Source organism: Drosophila erecta, unplaced genomic scaffold, assembly GCF_003286155.1.
Source record: "Drosophila erecta strain 14021-0224.00,06,07 unplaced genomic scaffold, DereRS2 tig00000092-arrow-pilon, whole genome shotgun sequence".
NCBI lineage: Eukaryota > Metazoa > Arthropoda > Insecta > Diptera > Drosophilidae > Drosophila > Drosophila erecta.
In genome coordinates, this window is record NW_020825207.1 from 1,603,016 (window position 1) to 1,619,411 (window position 16,396).

A 16,396-nucleotide genomic window follows, 5' to 3' on the forward strand; every position below is an offset into this window, starting at 1 on the left:
CCCAATGGAATGGAATGGGTAGGCAGGATACTGGCGAAAAAAGGGCAGTGGGAGTCGTAATGCCTTTGGGGTCACTGGGCAAAAATCGGCTCACATGGCGGATGGGGAATACAAACGATCGGAAATCAAGTATACGCCCAGGGGTACATCCGCTTGTCTAGTTATTAGCAAAATACAACAGCTTCATACTTCAATTCCGATTTTCATATAAGTATGTTGCCTTTCAGAATTTCTCGCAGTGATGCCGTTGGTGGGCGCAGTAGTGAATATGCGTCCTTGAACAATAACTCACTTAATTATGCATGTGCATTTGCATCTGGCCGTGTGTGGGTGTGCTGTCCAGTGTTGAGTCGATGAACAATGGGCGATTGGCCAATAGCAGTGCGCATTAAAATGCAGTTGAAGGGTTGACAAAATCATAACTTAAAACTTAACTTAAAAATGCTGGCTCGGAGGCTGCAAGGACTTCGCCCACTCTACGAGCTTCCCGCGCCAGCGGTCGATAGTTTGGCCCACCAAAGGGGGATAAATCCAATAGAGACACGCATCGAACAGTTGGCCAGGCGACCTTCAGCAGGAAAAGCTGCCCCGACCTAGACACTGAAACACTGAAACACTGGAGCATTGGGGCAGAGAGAGAAATCGTGAAAACAGAGAGAGCGCTCAGGGTGATACATTTATTTACGCAAGTGTTCGAGCTTAGCGAACGGAAACGGAAGTGGGAGTGGAAATGGAAGTGAAAGTAAAGCGGTGGGTGGTGGGTGGGTTGGGAGATAGCACCGAGCATCGTAAGCCGCTTACAAAAGCTCTCACACAAAAAAGGGGAATAACAAAGTTTTACACAGACGCAGTTTTACATGGCGGATAGTTTGCACGAAATTTTCGCACCGTTTCCTCACCACACAACCTGAGCCCCATCACTCTTTTTTTAGTAGTACATATATAGACTATCTGCACTTTCCCCGCGCCGCTTATCCTGTGCGCAATTCACATTTCCCCGAGTTTCCGCAAGTTTCTGAGCAGCATTTGTGCCACAGTTGCTGATGCTTCGCCACCATTCTTGTTGTTGGGCCAGGTTATGAATGAAAAGCTTTGTCAATTCAGCTTTCCTTCGACCCTCGGGTCATTTTCACGACGGCTCTCTGTTGTTGCTCTTTTCGATTCAGCAAGAAGGGCATTAAATGGGTGGCTTGTATTTACTTGTTCATACAAGCAAGCCAAACAAAATACACAGAGAGTAATGCGTTGCTATTTTTGCTCCCTAAAGACTGCGTTTTAAGGATCAATGTGTTAGAGTATAGACAGATTTGTTGTATATATAAATACTTTCAGATACATCTTTCAGATACAACAGGCCGGATTCTATAAGTGTAGTCTACAGATCCGCACTTGGGTTGTAGTCTCCGCTAGTCGCAAAAGCTCCCCAAAAGTTAACTCCCCACACCCGTGAAGAAAAGTAACTGTTCTGGCACGGTCAGCTGTGCTGATGGTCAAGCAAAGCAAGAATCTTTTCGCAAGCATGCTTTGCGAGCAGGCGCGTGCGAGGGAGCAAGCGGCATACGGCGGCGTGCAAAAAGAGCGAGGGACAGAGAGAGAGCGAGTGCAAAATTGCCATGGATTTGGGTGTGTGTGTGCGTGCTGCGATCGCAGCGTCAGCGTCGATCGCTGTTCATAAATAAAAAGCCGCAGCGGAGCCGCTTTGCCAGCCAGTGTGTGTTTTGGCATGAAATGAAATTGTCGCTGCTCCGCGTGTCCGCTTTTCTCGCAGTGTATCTCAGTGTTTTCCCGGAGATTGGTGATATATAACCACGCGATCGAGTGCTTTGCACAGCAAAATTATCTGAGGCAGGCGATTTAATTCGCAACTACTTAGTTACATAAAGAGCAGCAGAATACGGAGGATTTCCATAGATTAATTCCGAAACTGCTTGGACTAATTTGCCTACATTATAGCCGGCCAAAATGAGTGTCGAAAGGTAATGAAACATCAAAACAATGCAGCTTGTGTATTTGTGCCAAGCACTAGGTGTCCAGACATCGCTGCTTTCTGCGGACCTACCGTCTGGTCAGCTAAAAATACCCCCTTCGACTTTAAACCCCAGCCACCGCAAACAAGTTTTCGGATTCCTTCGGTGGGCTGTGTGCCTTCGTGTTGCTAGGGTCCGTGATCATCAGGAGGGTTCTTAAGTACTCCAAGCGGGAGATTAGGGCTACATGTTGGCCCCTTCGATAGGCGCTGTTTAATGCCAGCTAATTGTCGAGTTCGCAATGAAAATATATGTTTGAATCTTATCACTACATTACTAAAGGCCAGCCAGATTTGTCTGTGATTCTTGTGGCCAAATTCGATTGCTGATCAACGTAATGGTTCCAGAGAAAAGATTTCAGTTATCTCACGCAATATAGTAAATAATATTAGTATTTAATTTGGAAAAGGCTGATTAGATAGGCGGGTATTTACCGAACAAAACACGTGTTGATTGAAAACAAATGTACATATTTCGCGCTCAGCTGAAATGTATAGAGCTTATTTGCATTGTTTTGAAATGTGCACAGACTTTATTTTTACCTTATCAAGTCTCACGATGAGTTGAAATATTTCTACACCGATTAGCACATCAATCAATGGCTCAATGACGCTACCTTATTGAACGAAAATTGAATTGAGCCCAGCAGGCTCTTTAAGTCCTTGCACATATTGATTGCAAATATTGATTGATTCGAAATTACTTACCGTTGTAACGATGAGATTTCATTTATGGAACCTCCCTAATTGGATTGGTTAACCCCCATTAATTGGTGATAGGCCCACTGCTTCCGTTTTGAATTTCGGCTGCTTACCACCTATATCTTATCTTGAACTTTGGCATCTGGCGTGCCAATTAAATTCAGTTTAGTTATTACGCACTCCCCATGCCAACCAGTGGTGAAATGAATCCTCGATTGAGTGGCATGGCGCCACCAGCTGACTGCCCTACCCCCTTTTCTGCACTCCACAAAGATTGCCTCAATTAAGCCAAATCATTTGCTGGCTGCCCATTCGATTCGATTGGCTCCCAATGATTGTTTTACTCGAGTGTGTGCCAATGTGGTATAAATTATCTAATTTGCGGTGTCAACAGTGGGTGAGCGTTTCGGTTTATAGAATCCGTAGAGTCGTGCTGGCGACACTTCCAATTCACACATCGGCGTATTGATGATGGGCAAACGGCAGAGGCATGGACTTCAGTCACGCCGATTGAAAGTGATTGGAAAGTTTGCCTGGGAGTTCGGGGATCATTGGGGGCCTATTAAAGTACGTAGGGATTTCCCCGCATCAGGTGCACTTTATTTTTGGTGTGTGTCCAAACCCGTTCGCTTTGGTACATTGAACCGGTCACATTATCTGCGGCACTTCCTTAATCAATCGCAGACGATTCTGCCGGCGATACTGTCGTGTTATGCGGCCCAGTCAAACAATTTGAAATGTTTTGTTTTGCCGAAGCTGCTTCACTTTGTTTTTAACATTCCCAGCACGATTGACAGACTTATGGAGCCACCAATGCTACGGGTGAGCTTTAGGTGTCCAAGGTTTGCATTTTGCAGATCAATGGCAGCGCAAAGGGGAAGTATTGAGTATTCCCAAAATTGTGTATAATATTGCATATAATTTGCCATTCAATTGGGCAAACTGTGCCACAAATATTTATATTGGCAAAATAGGAAGAAAGTTTGACTCGGTTCATTAAACGTGACTCCAAACTAACCTTGGCTGGCGATAAAAAACACATTAACATTATTTAAGCCGTTGAAACACAAGCGATACAAAAGCTTTGAGCAAAAGAGCGAGAGCTCGAAACGCTCAAAAATCGCAGTGTTTTGGTTCTTTCTGTGTTTTCTTATCGCCCAGCCAAAACAAACTCAGCTGGTTTCTGCTTTCTGGTTCTGGTTCTGAAACTGAAAGTGACGTATTCGCGCTCTTCTTATCACTGAATGCTTCTCTAGCTTTACTTCGCAGTGACTCAATTGCGAGTCGTCCGGATTAAAGTGCAACTAAATGTGGTAGAAGCAACAATGGGGATTGGGGAATGGGGAATGGGGATTGGGGAATGCAAGTGGATTGATTTGAGTGGCGTGTGAAAGGGTTGCCCGCTCCGCCGATCCATGAAATTGCCAATAATTGCGAGTCATTAAGCCCATTAGGCTGGCAAAGTGTTGGAGCACCTTGATAATAAGCGAGTCCATTGTCTACGCTACCCTATATCAGAACTCGCAGCTTTTGAGGCTGGCCAGTTTTATTCAGCTCTTAGATTTTTATAAAAATAATAAGGAGAATCAATTGGCATGTTGACGCATTTATCTGGGTCATTGAATGAATTGAAGTGCACTTATATAAAGCAATTTCTACTTCCTTTCATCTCCTCAACTAGAGATGACGAGTATCTCAAATTTGTGCCCCACTCGATGTCCTATCAGGTGGTCCCAGGATCGGAGTTTCAGTGCAAGAAGGCCAACTATAGCTCCAGGAAACTGTCCACCATCGACGAGCAGGACGACGATGTGGCCAATCGGCGGGGAATGATGCACCAGGTAGGTTTACAAGGTACACATTCAGAAACTAAGGTAGCCATTCTATTGGTTCTATGAAAACTTTATGAGAACGTGGCTTTCTTCGGCTGGCGAACCAAATACAGCCTTTCAAAGGGGCACATTTGCACCCAACCCAAATAAATCGAAATCAAATTGGGTCTACAATCTTGTCAGCCACTTGTCGAACATCGGACATCTCTGGGATTTCGCCTCCTCGTGCGTGACAGATACTAAATATTCCGTGAAGGACAAAATGATAAGATACGCAATTGAACTTTCTTCACGACACGATTAGAAAACGCTTCTGTTGGGGGCTACATGTGGCGGACATGTGACGGAGCCCCTGGAATTGAACAGCACGGAATGGCCCGAAGTGTCATTCAGGTTCAGGGTGTCCGTGCTCAGTTTGCTGGCGTCACAAAGTGACCGGGCCAGCTCAATATCATTGATCAATGGGCAGCGGTCGCAGATCGTTTGTCACCATTAGTGCAAATCAAAATAATGTTGTCCGTGATGCAATTGCAACATCAATTGCTGGCAATTGCTGCTGGGATGCGGCAAAATTGATGAAGTGATCGTCAGATTCGATTAAAACCAGATGGCACGTGGAAACGGGAATACGTGTATATTACAAAGTTGCTTGCTTCGATAGACTCGTAAGATACAAATCATATTAAAACCCCATACTGCGTTCCCTTCTAGATTCTGGCTACCTGTGCAGTGCTCTTACTTTCCGCTGGATGTGGCATGCCCATTGGCTACTCGGCCATCCTGCTGCCCCAGCTGATGGAAAGCAACTCCACCGAGATACCCATCGATGTGGAAACGGGCTCCTGGATAGGTGCGTTTAACTAGATCAAGCTCTAAAACTTCCATTAATTGCTGTTTATTCCCACAGCCAGTGTCCATAGCTTGGCCACCCCATTTGGATCCCTGCTTTCGGGACCTCTGGCGGATTACCTGGGTCGCCGCAGGACCCTGATCCTTTCCGTGATTCCCCTCCTCTTGGGCTGGAGCACTCTGGCGATCGCCAAGGGCATCAAGGTGGTGATCTTTGCCCGCTTCCTGTGTGGATTCGCTACCGGAATTCTGGGTGGACCCGGACAGGTGAGTAACTCAATGCCACTGGCCAGGGGTTCGTTCACACGGCTCACCCGGAATACGCGGCTTACGCGGATTACGCGGAACCGGATTGTCCGAGTGACCCATTAACCGTAATCGGTGGAGCCTTGAACTCCCCCAAATGGGGCTCCCCACTGGGAACACAAAAGAGCAGTCGTGGCAGGTGGACAGATCGTCAATTGGCCACTTGACGCTGTGCATCCCATTGTCCCGGCTCCTCCGGTCGCTTCCATTGTGTCTCAGCCGGCGCTGTTTATTTACGAGCATCTTATGGATATGTCCATGACTTATCTAGCGGCCAAAGTGATAACGATAGTTATCATCGTCGGCGGCGTCATCGCTGCCGGACTTTAAATGGCCAGCGCATCATTTGCATTAGCGCACACAGTATATGCGTAGTAGTTCCGGATTCTTGACCTTAGTCTATAATAACGTGGATGCGGATTACGGACGCCTTTCGGGGTGGGTGGGTGTTTTGGATGGATGAATGGGCGCGTGTTCCCCCGGCTTTCGCTTCGTTTTCATTAATGGTTCGCCGCCTGACGTGATTTACGATTTTATGATTGCCGTCCAAGAGTTCCCACAGATTAAGATGTTGATGCTTTTGTGACCCTCAAATATATCAAATTGTTTTGCTGGCGAAAGTTCTAGCTGGGTTCAAGGTGGGCATGTATCAGAAAGTAATAGGGTTCGTTTATATTATTGATGTGTGGGAGGGAGGTTACGTAGATGGCATAAGCTTTAATCCCTGTTATCTAACCTATAGTAATACGTTTTATAAATTGAAGTGGATAGAGGTTTATTGGGCTACTGACCATAGAAATAGCTTAGTTTCTATATAAACTTACTTAGATTTGGATGGTGAACATAGTTAATATCATTATTTTGGCCTTCATTCATTATTTTCCATTATCTGCTTAAAGGTGTACATTGCTGAAACGGCGGAACCGAATCTGAGGAGTCTGCTGATCGGAGCGCCCTATGTGGCCTACTCGTGCGGCATTCTGCTGGTCTACTCCCTGGGCTCCATGATGTACTGGCGGAGTGTGGCGTGGTGCGCCAACGTCCTGCCCCTGCTGTCCATGGTGTCCATCTCGTTCATCCCGGAGACTCCGGCCTGGCTCCTCCGCAATGGTCATGAGAAGCGCGCCCTGCAGGCGCTCTCGTTCTTGCGGGGCAGCGAGATCAGTGCCCAGAAGGAGCTGAATGACATGAAGCAGAGGTTGGCCAAGGAGCGGGTGACCACCAGGACGAACGAGAACATCTTCAAGCTGTGCTGCCAGCGGGTGGCCATCAAGCCACTGGTCATCGTGATCGTGTTCTCCCTGCTGCAGATGTTCTCCGGCACCTTCATCGTGATCTTCTACGCCGTGGACATGATCTCGGAGTTCGGAGCGGAGTTCGACTCCAAGCAGGCGGCGATTGCTACGGCAGTTGTCCGGGTGATCTGCTGCATGGTCTTTTGCGTGGTCCTGATCTTCGTTCGCCGCCGCAGGATCATGATGGTGTCGGGAATCGGTTCCGGCCTGTTCTGTCTGGTGCTAAGTGGCTATCAGTATGCCAGATTCGAGCAGCCGAAAATGTCGTACGACGTTTACGTGGGTGCAGGATGTCTCCTGGGCTACATCATCTTCAACACAGCCCTGATGGTGATGCCCGGCATCATGATCGGCGAGCTGTTCCCGGCCAGGATACGCGGAAGGACGGCCGGCGGAGTATTTGCCTCCATGAACGTGGCCCTCTTCATCTTCGCGAAGAAGTTTCCCGCCCTGCAGGCCATGCTCAAGATGCGTGGAGTGTTTCTGGTCTTCGGTGTGTCCAGCTTTCTGCTCACTGCTTTCATGTGCCTGTTCCAGCCGGAGACGAAGGGTCGCAGCCTGGAGCACATCGAGGACTACTTCAACGGGGACAACTGGCTCTGGTTCCGGCGGGATCGAGGCTATAAGACGGTCAACTTGCAGCCTCTGCAGCCACTGAAGGACACCCGGGGGCTGGAGGCCTAAGTCGGGGGGTTTAGTCTTAAAACAGGTCTTAGCTTAGCTAGTTTTAGCCATACTCATAGTTATAGCCTCAGTGCCTCGTAGTCTCCCTAGACTCACTCGATTTTCCAGTGAGCTCCAATTGGGCCACGCCGACAGGGAATCTTCAAATGTTAAGTTACCAATTCAAATTGTGATCGCTATGCTTTAAATTGTGTCTAATTGTTAATTAAAATTATGATTAGAAGTAAACAACTTCAAAAATGAAAGCCGCTTTTAATTTGCGGGCAATTTGTAGAAATTCACTGGGATAAACTGAAAGTTATTAAAACCTTTGAACATTTGTACGTTTTCTAAATTTTAAAATGGATATTGGGGGTACTCGTTATTGAACTGCATTGGAATTGAATTTTATATAATGGCACTAATGGTATTTTTGCCTACAAGAAAACGGTCACTCTGATCCAAGAACTGCGGGAAACATGAACAGCGTGAGTAGGAAATATTTAGTTATTTTATCAATTTAAGAGAGCAATAGTTTTTTTAAAGGAACTTAAAACCAAGGTCGAGAACTGCGCCCGCACTGCGGACACCTTTACGCGTCTGTACTACGCCTCCGTGGACAACCGACGGCATGTAAGTAGAGATTCCGCCTGGAAAGTCAGCATTTCATTGAAAAATGAAACTCAAATGGAATCCACCTCCAGCAAATCGGACGCCTCTATTTGGACAATGCCACCCTTAGCTGGAATGGAAATGGTGCCACCGGTCGCCAGATGATCGAGAACTACTTCCTGGAGCTGCCCACCTCCAACCACCAGTTGAACACCCTGGACGCCCAGCCCATTCTGGATCCTGCTGTGGCCAATCAGCTGACCTACCTGATCATGGCCAGCGGCACCGTCAAGTTCGCCCATCAGCCGATACGCAACTTCCAGCAGACATTCATCGTGACCGCCGAGAACGACAAGTGGAAGGTCGCCTCCGATTGCTACCGACTGCAGGAGGTGTAAGACCCATTCACTTGTTGTAATTTAAGCTAAGCTAATGTTCTTACGTCGTAACGAGTTTATTTACATTTCTAAGCTCTTATAAATAGATTGACTACCTATTTGTCCGCCTCTGTCTTGGGCTTCTTGGTGGCCGGCTCGTCGGCCGGCAGTTTCTCGGAGAAGATGGCCTTCGGCTGCGTCTGCTTGTAGGCCGGGGCTATCCAGTAGGGATTCTCGGCTGCATCCTTGGCGTACTTCAAGATGGCTTCCCTGGGATCCTGGTCGTCGTCCACCCGCTTGCTCAGACCAAGATTACGAATGACATACGAGGAGAGAGTGCCGCCGGAGCTGGCCACGCGGCCACCCTGACCGCTGGTGATGGGCAAGTCCGGTCGCTGGGACTTGACGGGATCCATACGGGCCTTCTCCATTCGCTTGCGCGAAGTGCGGGACTTCTCCTGCCTGAACAAGGGCAGGGCGTGCGGCGTAATGATCTGAGAAACTCCCACCATCTCCATGGGCTGTCTCTTGCGATGCGTCTTCACAACGCACAACTTGGCGCCCCGGATGCTGCGCTGCTCATCATAATAGCACTTAATGGTTCCATTGCCACAGCTCACGAACAGTTGGTTGAGTTTCGGGTGCCATAGGGTTTTCACCACGTGCGCGTTGGACACGGGAATCCGCTGCACTTCCTCGTAACTCTTAGTGCTGTAGAAGTATAGGTTTGCTTCGGCCTGGCCCTTGGGTAGCGATTCTCCGGTGACCAGCAGCCGATCATCCGGACTAAAGCAGCAATCTGTTGTGTCGTAACGGGAGAACAGATTCGTCCAGGTATGTAGCGGATGTTTGAACTGCCGCAGATCCCAAAGCTTCATGGTCTCGTCGTTGCTGCGGGTGGCCAACTGCTGACCCATGTACGAGAACACAATGGAGGTAATCTCTGACCCCTTCTGATGCGCATCCCTGACGCAGTGTGTGGTGTTCACAAACATCTTGCGCGTGTCCCAGGTTTGAATGGAACCATCCACACATCCGGCTGCTATGAGGGTAGCGTCCCTGTTGAAGTTACACGATGCAGCGTTGGTGCGGAGGCCACCCTGTGCCCTGGTCTTGATCACCTGCACCTGCTCCTTGGACTTCAATCCCTGCCATATGCGCAGAGTCCCGTCCAGAGCTGCGGTCAGGAACTGCTCCCTGTTAAATGGATGCCAGCAGCCGGAGGTCAACTGTGCCACGTGACCCTTGGTGCGGGACATGTCCGAGATATACTGATCGCCCTTGCAGCACTCCAGTTTCTCGAATCCATCGCGGTCGAGAACCTTGGCTTGGGCGTTTCCGGAGATGACCAGGATCATGTCGCCGGTCACGGAGTATTGGAGAGAGCGTATGGGATGGTTCTCGCACGGCTGTAGCTGCCGGAAGCTTCGCATGCCCGAGTCCATGCCGGCAAAGTCCCAGAAGCACATGTCGTAGTCTATGGAACCAGAGACCAAGCGGGCACCCGAGGGATCACCAGCCAGAGCTAGGACAGCTCGGGAACCGTGCTGCATCTGCACCTCATGGGTGTAGGGAATGCGTTTGGCGAGGCTTTGTTCGTCATCTGAATCGTCATCGGAGGAATCATCATCGTCATCGGAGTTTTCGTCTTTGGACGACTCCTTCGTGGTTTTTTCCTTGTCTGTGTTCACTGCTGGTGGTAATGGACCTATTACGTCCTCCTGTTCTTCGGCTTCTTTGTCATCCTCGTCCGGCTTGGACTCCTCCTTCTTTTTGTCAATTCTCGGCCGGGTAACTCTCGCTTTTTCTATTTGCTCATTGATGTCGAACACCTTGGCTGCCTTGCGACCGAATCCGCTGATGCCCATCACTTCCTTGAGGTGCTGACTCTCCAGATCCTCGGCCACATCCTCGATCTGCCGAATCATCTGCTGCTTGTCCATTTTCTTGAATCCTCCGCCATTTCCGCCGGCTTCAGTGGACACCTTTGCATCTTCCCTCTCGGTTTCATCAGATTTAGGCTCCGCGGGCGCCTTGTTTACATTCAGTTGGATTTTCCCGAAGGAAATTTTACCTCGTTGCATAGTCTTAAGCCTCCACGCTCAGTGGATTTTCAAAATTTCAAGTAAAACGCTTTGTATTCCTCTAAAAATATACGGCTGTTTTGTAAACAAGTAAATAGAGTGACCGTTTTCAATCCGAATTCCAATATGGTATTTTAAAAGATCCAAAGAATTGGTTTGGTATATTAAAGTGCTTAGTGCATTATTGTTAGTGTTAGAGCTTATTGTTTGACAATTTGTTGTTGTTACTCACAAGTAGACAAATAGTACGATGGAGAAAGGCCACTGCATTGGAACATAATGAGCTTATTTTGAAATCGATCTGTAACTTAAAAATATGGCACCCAAAAATACTGAATGCGTGCGGTCACTCTGATTTAGCTTGGCTGCCAGCGGCGTCTAACCTAAAATTAGGCGCGCAGTGTTGTTTTTTGTCGGGCGGAATTATTGCAAATTGAGGAGAACTTCGCAAGGCGGCGTAAAATATTGTTGACCTTTTATTTAGTTATTTGAGCAGCAGAAGCGCAGGATGACTGACTCGCTGGAGTACAACGACATAAACGCCGAAGTGCGCGGCGTCTTGGTGAGTTGCAAAAAAGCCGGCGTATTTTGGCACATTTCGCCTGACTGAGGTTTCTCATTCCCCTCCTTGCAAAACAGTGTTCTGGACGCCTGAAGCTGACCGATCAGAACATCATCTTCAAGAACACAAAGACCGGCAAGGTGGAGCAGATCTCGGCGGAGGACATAGACCTAATCAACTCGCAGAAGTTCGTGGGCACCTGGGGACTGAGGGTGTTCACCAAAAGCGGTGTGCTCCATCGCTTCACGGGATTCCGCGACAGCGAGCACGAAAAGCTGGGCAAGTTTATTAAGGATGCCTACTCGCAGGAGATGGTCGAGAAGGAGATGTGCGTCAAAGGCTGGAACTGGGGCACCGCTCGCTTCATGGGCTCCGTCCTGAGTTTCGACAAGGAGTCGAAGACCATCTTTGAGGTGCCGCTGTCGCACGTTTCGCAGTGTGTGACTGGCAAGAACGAGGTCACCTTGGAGTTCCACCAGAACGACGATGCGCCGGTGGGTCTGCTTGAGATGCGGTTCCATATCCCTGCCGTGGAGTCGGCCGAGGACGATCCGGTAGACAAGTTCCACCAAAACGTGATGAGCAAGGCCTCGGTCATCTCGGCTTCGGGCGAGTCCATCGCCATATTTAGAGAGATCCAGATCCTCACGCCTCGTGGTCGCTACGACATCAAGATCTTCTCCACCTTTTTCCAACTGCACGGCAAGACGTTCGACTACAAGATTCCCATGGACTCGGTGCTGCGGCTCTTCATGCTGCCCCACAAGGACAGTCGCCAGATGTTCTTTGTGCTCTCCTTGGATCCACCCATCAAGCAGGGACAGACGCGCTACCACTACCTAGTCCTGCTGTTCGCTCCCGATGAGGAGACCACCATTGAGCTGCCCTTCTCAGAGGCCGAGTTGCGCGACAAGTATGAGGGCAAGCTGGAGAAGGAGATCTCCGGGCCGGTGTACGAGGTGATGGGCAAAGTGATGAAGGTGCTGATCGGTCGCAAAATTACCGGGCCTGGTAACTTTATTGGACACTCTGGCACGGCTGCAGTCGGCTGCTCCTTTAAGGCCGCAGCTGGATATCTGTATCCCCTGGAGCGAGGTTTCATCTATATCCACAAGCCGCCGCTTCATATCCGCTTTGAGGAAATTGGTTCTGTGAACTTTGCCCGCAGTGGCGGCTCCACGCGATCTTTTGACTTCGAGGTGACGCTGAAAAATGGAACCGTCCACATTTTCTCCTCCATCGAGAAGGAGGAGTATGCCAAGCTCTTCGACTTCATCACACAGAAGAAGTTGCATGTCAGCAACATGGGCAAGGACAAGAGCGGCTACAAGGACGTGGACTTTGGCGATTCGGACAACGAGAACGAACCGGATGCCTATCTGGCGCGCCTCAAGGCTGAGGCCAGGGAAAAGGAGGAGGACGACGACGATGGCGACGACTCGGATGAGGAGTCCACGGATGAGGACTTCAAGCCCAACGAGAACGAGTCCGATGTGGCCGAGGAGTATGACAGCAATGTGGAGAGTGATTCGGACGACGACAGCGATGCCAGTGGAGGCGACAGTGATGGCGCTAAGAAAAGGAAAGAGAAGAAGTCCGAAAAGAAAGAGAAAAAGGAGAAAAAACACAAGGAGAAGGAGCGAACAGTAAGTAATGTGCGTTTATTATTGTAGCTTATAGCGACATAATTTTATATTTTGATAGAAAAAAGCCTCCAAGAAGAAGGACTCAGGCAAACCAAAGCGCGCCACAACCGCATTCATGCTCTGGCTGAACGACACGCGCGAGAGCATCAAAAGGGATAATCCGGGCATTAAGGTTACCGAGATCGCCAAGAAGGGCGGCGAAATGTGGAAGGAGCTGAAGGACAAGTCCAAGTGGGAGGATGCGGCAGCCAAGGACAAGCAGCGCTACCACGACGAGATGCGTAACTACAAGCCTGAAGCGGGCGGTGGCAGTGACAACGAGAAAGGTGGAAAGTCCTCCAAGAAGCGCAAGACGGAGCCATCTCCATCCAAGAAGGCGAATACCTCAGGCAGCGGTTTCAAGAGCAAGGAGTACATTTCGGACGACGACTCCACCAGCTCCGAGGACGAGAAGGACAATGAGCCCGCCAAGAAGAAGAGTAAGCCCCCATCCGATGGCGATGCCAAAAAGAAAAAGGCCAAGAGCGAGAGCGAAGCGGAGGAGAGCGAGGAGGCTAGCAATGCCAGCGATGAAGATGAGGAGGATGAGGAAGATGAGGCCAGTGATTAAGGCCATAAACACAACAAAACAATTCCATAATCACGCCTCACACACCCATGTCCCAAATCTAGTTTACATTCGTCTAGTTAAGTTAAGTGCTGCCTGTTGGATACAGACCAATACGTTTTTGTTTAATTAAAACTGAACAACAAATCGAAAGTTCAAGTAATTAAACACAATTGATAATTGCTCGCAATGATGGATATCTATCGGTTATTTTTTCGGTTGACTTGCTTTTGCTACGCTTATGATGACACTGTATGCCAGTTTTTAATGGCTTTTTGGTGAACTTAGTAATGGCCACGTTGACGGAGTTTTTCTTGTGTTTTGGACTCTGGCACTTTTTGCAGGCAAGTTCTCCTATAAGCTGGCTGGGATTATACACTGAACAGTGGTCCACTTCAGGTCCAAGGAGTTGCCAAGTTCACAAACATCGAGTGCTTAGGTGTGGACGAAAACTTTACCACCATTTCTTTGTGCCGACTGTACGCCGTGAAGCGGGATGTGGTGGAAATGAGTTTGAGGGCCAACATCCTCCAATGGCCAAAAGGACCGGTATCGGTGAGTTTGATTGGTGGCTAAGAGCGGTTCTGGCCTACGTAGAATGACATGGTTGAATAGCTATTTATAGTGGGTTATGCGAGTACAGAAAATAATTATTTTAATAACTTGAAACCTACCCATGCTCAAAACCAACATTTCGTATAGTTTCCAATTTATATTTTGAATTAATTAAATAAGTACAGCCCCTGTTGGGGTTTTAAAAATCATATTGCTAAAAGTTAGAGACGACGACGGCTGGCCGGTTGACGTTGATGACGGACTTCCTGGCCGCTGGTTTCAATCCTTGACTTGACCAGTAGATCCTCAACATCGTCATGGAGGTGGTCCGACTTGGTGGCGGAGGAAATACACATTGCAGTCTTGACCTTGCGCTGAACTCGTCGATGAAGGATCCTATGTGACTCCGGCGAAAAGAGGTTATGCTTGGCCAAGTCGCTCTCGGACTTATCCGTTTGCAAGTGTGTGGTGGCCTTCGAAGCGCCCACCTGAATCTCCCCAGAATCGTCGTTGAGATTCTCTAAGCTGCCAACTGGACTGGAACCACTGGACAGATTTTGGACAGAGGCGTTGGCCGAGTCAGTATCCTCCGATGGCCTGCCTCCAATTCCTTCTCCAGTGGCGTCCTGCAACAGATTGGAACTCATAAGGGGAGAAGTGCTCGATCTCGTCCAGAGTTTGGCCATAAAGGGCAGTACAACGGTTTGGCTACGTCCCAGCAGCTGTGTCATCGATGAAAGGGCGTCGCTCAGGAGCTTGTCCTTGCCCTGGTGCAGGAAGTGATCAATCTGCTCCTGCCGCTTGGACAGCACCGGACGCAGGATGGCGTCGAACATCCAGACATTGGCGGACGGAGCGGACAGCACGATCCACAGGACCAGAAGCAGCTTGGTGGGCATGTAGAGCGGCAGCCAGGACAGAAAGGCGTCCGCCAGCACCTCGAAGGTGATCAGGAAGGCGTACACTATCCAGTACTTGGCCCAGGCCAGGAACTCCTCGTCTCCGCTGTTCAGAGTCTTGTAGGTGTGCCAGGCCGGTCCCATTGTGCCATAGACAAAGAACAGGAACTGCGACATAAGGCTAAGGAAGCACATATCTAAAGTATTTTGTGGATATTAGGACTGCCAGAATAAGAGTTATTTTTTGGAAAATTCCGAATTTAATGCAAAAGGTATAATGGAATTTTGCAGTTTTAGGGCGATGTGCGAGTATGTCTGTATTCTATTGTTGAAAATTGTGGTGATGATCCACTGCTATGTGATAAGTGTAAAGCATAGCCTGCTCACATAAAGTACATTGTAGCTTAAAGCCATTATGTTTTTCCTTCAGATGCGCATGCAGCTGCTGAAGAAGGCCAGTGGCTATAAGCCCTTTCTATACAATATCTGCCAGTCGGACGTGTGCGAGTACCTGGAGAAACGGAACCACCCCTTCGTAAACATTATCCTTAACAGTTTTGGGAACAACACCAATGTGAACAAGTGCCCCATTCCAGTGAGTTGTCATGATATCTTATTCTATACAATGTTTTTTCAATTCCTCTATCATTCACAGCGGGAAATTGTCTTGCAGCACTTCCGGTTCCCTGTCAAGATTCTGGAGATAATGCCGCTGCCTTCCGGGGACTACGCACTCTTCACCACCTTCAGTTTCCGTCGAGCGGATGTAGCTCAGGTCAAGGTGTATTTCACATTAACAGAATATCGCTAAAGGCACACAAATCACGAGACGAACATTTGTAATAAACATCAGACGCGGTGCAATAAACCAATTAATAAATTTGCCATAAATTTGTTAGCTGGCCGTAAAAGAGCTTTCCGATTTGATTATGCCTTTGTAATTGCAATAAACGGATCTTAATTAAAATTATTAATGCGTGCAGTTCGTTTGAGTATAATATATAAATGGTTCTGACACGTGGGAACTGATTTTATTGAAAAACATGGCTCATTCGGTAATTTTCGGCCGTCCCAAGGTTAGGATCATTGGCTTCTGATTCAGATCGATTTTCGGTCGAAATTTCTTTCGCACAAAGAGCCAAAAAGTCTTGACCCTGCCCAAAGCCGAACGCTCATGACATTTCGGCTAGGCATTCAAAAAGCCATCAAGAAAAGGTTCCCATACCGTTCACAGAAATCTCAACAATTGAAACCGAAACCCAAATCAATTGTAATTGCGTCTAATAAATGAAATGTTGACGGAAATAACGCAGAAAATATGTGGGCGCCAGAGGGGGGAAATATTACGTGTGCGATTGTAAAAGGCAAATACACAATTACC

The 16,396-nt window shown here is 48.4% G+C and overlaps 6 protein-coding genes across 7 annotated transcripts; 4 read left to right on the forward strand and 2 right to left on the reverse strand.

Moving 5' to 3' along the window:
* The first annotated feature begins 1,703 nt into the window (after window positions 1–1,703).
* LOC6548387 (facilitated trehalose transporter Tret1-2 homolog) lies at window positions 1,704–7,939 on the forward strand. Its single transcript, XM_001976432.3, has 5 exons — window positions 1,704–1,976; window positions 4,410–4,569; window positions 5,272–5,410; window positions 5,468–5,676; window positions 6,615–7,939. Exons 1-5 carry the CDS (start codon window positions 1,963–1,965, stop codon window positions 7,692–7,694), a joined length of 1,602 nt encoding a protein of 533 aa, XP_001976468.1. The 5' UTR covers window positions 1,704–1,962; the 3' UTR covers window positions 7,695–7,939.
* A 132-nt stretch (window positions 7,940–8,071) lies between these two features.
* Window positions 8,072–8,781, forward strand: LOC6548386 (NTF2-related export protein). Of its 2 annotated transcripts, none has more exons than XM_001976431.3 (3): window positions 8,072–8,161; window positions 8,220–8,306; window positions 8,378–8,781. In XM_001976431.3, exons 1-3 carry the CDS (start codon window positions 8,153–8,155, stop codon window positions 8,681–8,683), a joined length of 402 nt encoding a protein of 133 aa, XP_001976467.1. In that variant the 5' UTR covers window positions 8,072–8,152; the 3' UTR covers window positions 8,684–8,781. The 2 variants fall into 2 exon arrangements, with proteins under 2 accessions (XP_001976467.1, XP_026835690.1); XM_026979889.1 differs by having other exon boundaries at window positions 8,083–8,161; window positions 8,209–8,306.
* On the reverse strand, window positions 8,713–10,888 carry LOC6548385 (gastrulation defective protein 1 homolog). The gene has a single exon (XM_001976430.3). It carries the CDS (start codon window positions 10,744–10,746, stop codon window positions 8,779–8,781), a length of 1,968 nt encoding a protein of 655 aa, XP_001976466.1. The 5' UTR covers window positions 10,747–10,888; the 3' UTR covers window positions 8,713–8,778.
* A 19-nt stretch (window positions 10,889–10,907) lies between these two features.
* Window positions 10,908–13,760, forward strand: LOC6548384 (FACT complex subunit Ssrp1). The gene is made up of 3 exons (XM_001976429.3): window positions 10,908–11,308; window positions 11,386–12,954; window positions 13,013–13,760. The coding sequence occupies exons 1-3, from the start codon at window positions 11,255–11,257 to the stop codon at window positions 13,562–13,564; spliced, it is 2,175 nt and encodes a 724-aa protein (XP_001976465.1). The 5' UTR covers window positions 10,908–11,254; the 3' UTR covers window positions 13,565–13,760.
* A 43-nt stretch (window positions 13,761–13,803) lies between these two features.
* LOC6547945 lies at window positions 13,804–15,895 on the forward strand. Its single transcript, XM_026979890.1, has 4 exons — window positions 13,804–13,905; window positions 13,961–14,116; window positions 15,446–15,610; window positions 15,671–15,895. The coding sequence occupies exons 1-4, from the start codon at window positions 13,816–13,818 to the stop codon at window positions 15,824–15,826; spliced, it is 567 nt and encodes a 188-aa protein (XP_026835691.1). The 5' UTR covers window positions 13,804–13,815; the 3' UTR covers window positions 15,827–15,895.
* Window positions 14,271–15,367, reverse strand: LOC6547946 (receptor expression-enhancing protein 1). The gene has a single exon (XM_001976428.3). It carries the CDS (start codon window positions 15,208–15,210, stop codon window positions 14,338–14,340), a length of 873 nt encoding a protein of 290 aa, XP_001976464.3. The 5' UTR covers window positions 15,211–15,367; the 3' UTR covers window positions 14,271–14,337.
* Window positions 15,896–16,396: the final 501 nt, after the last annotated feature.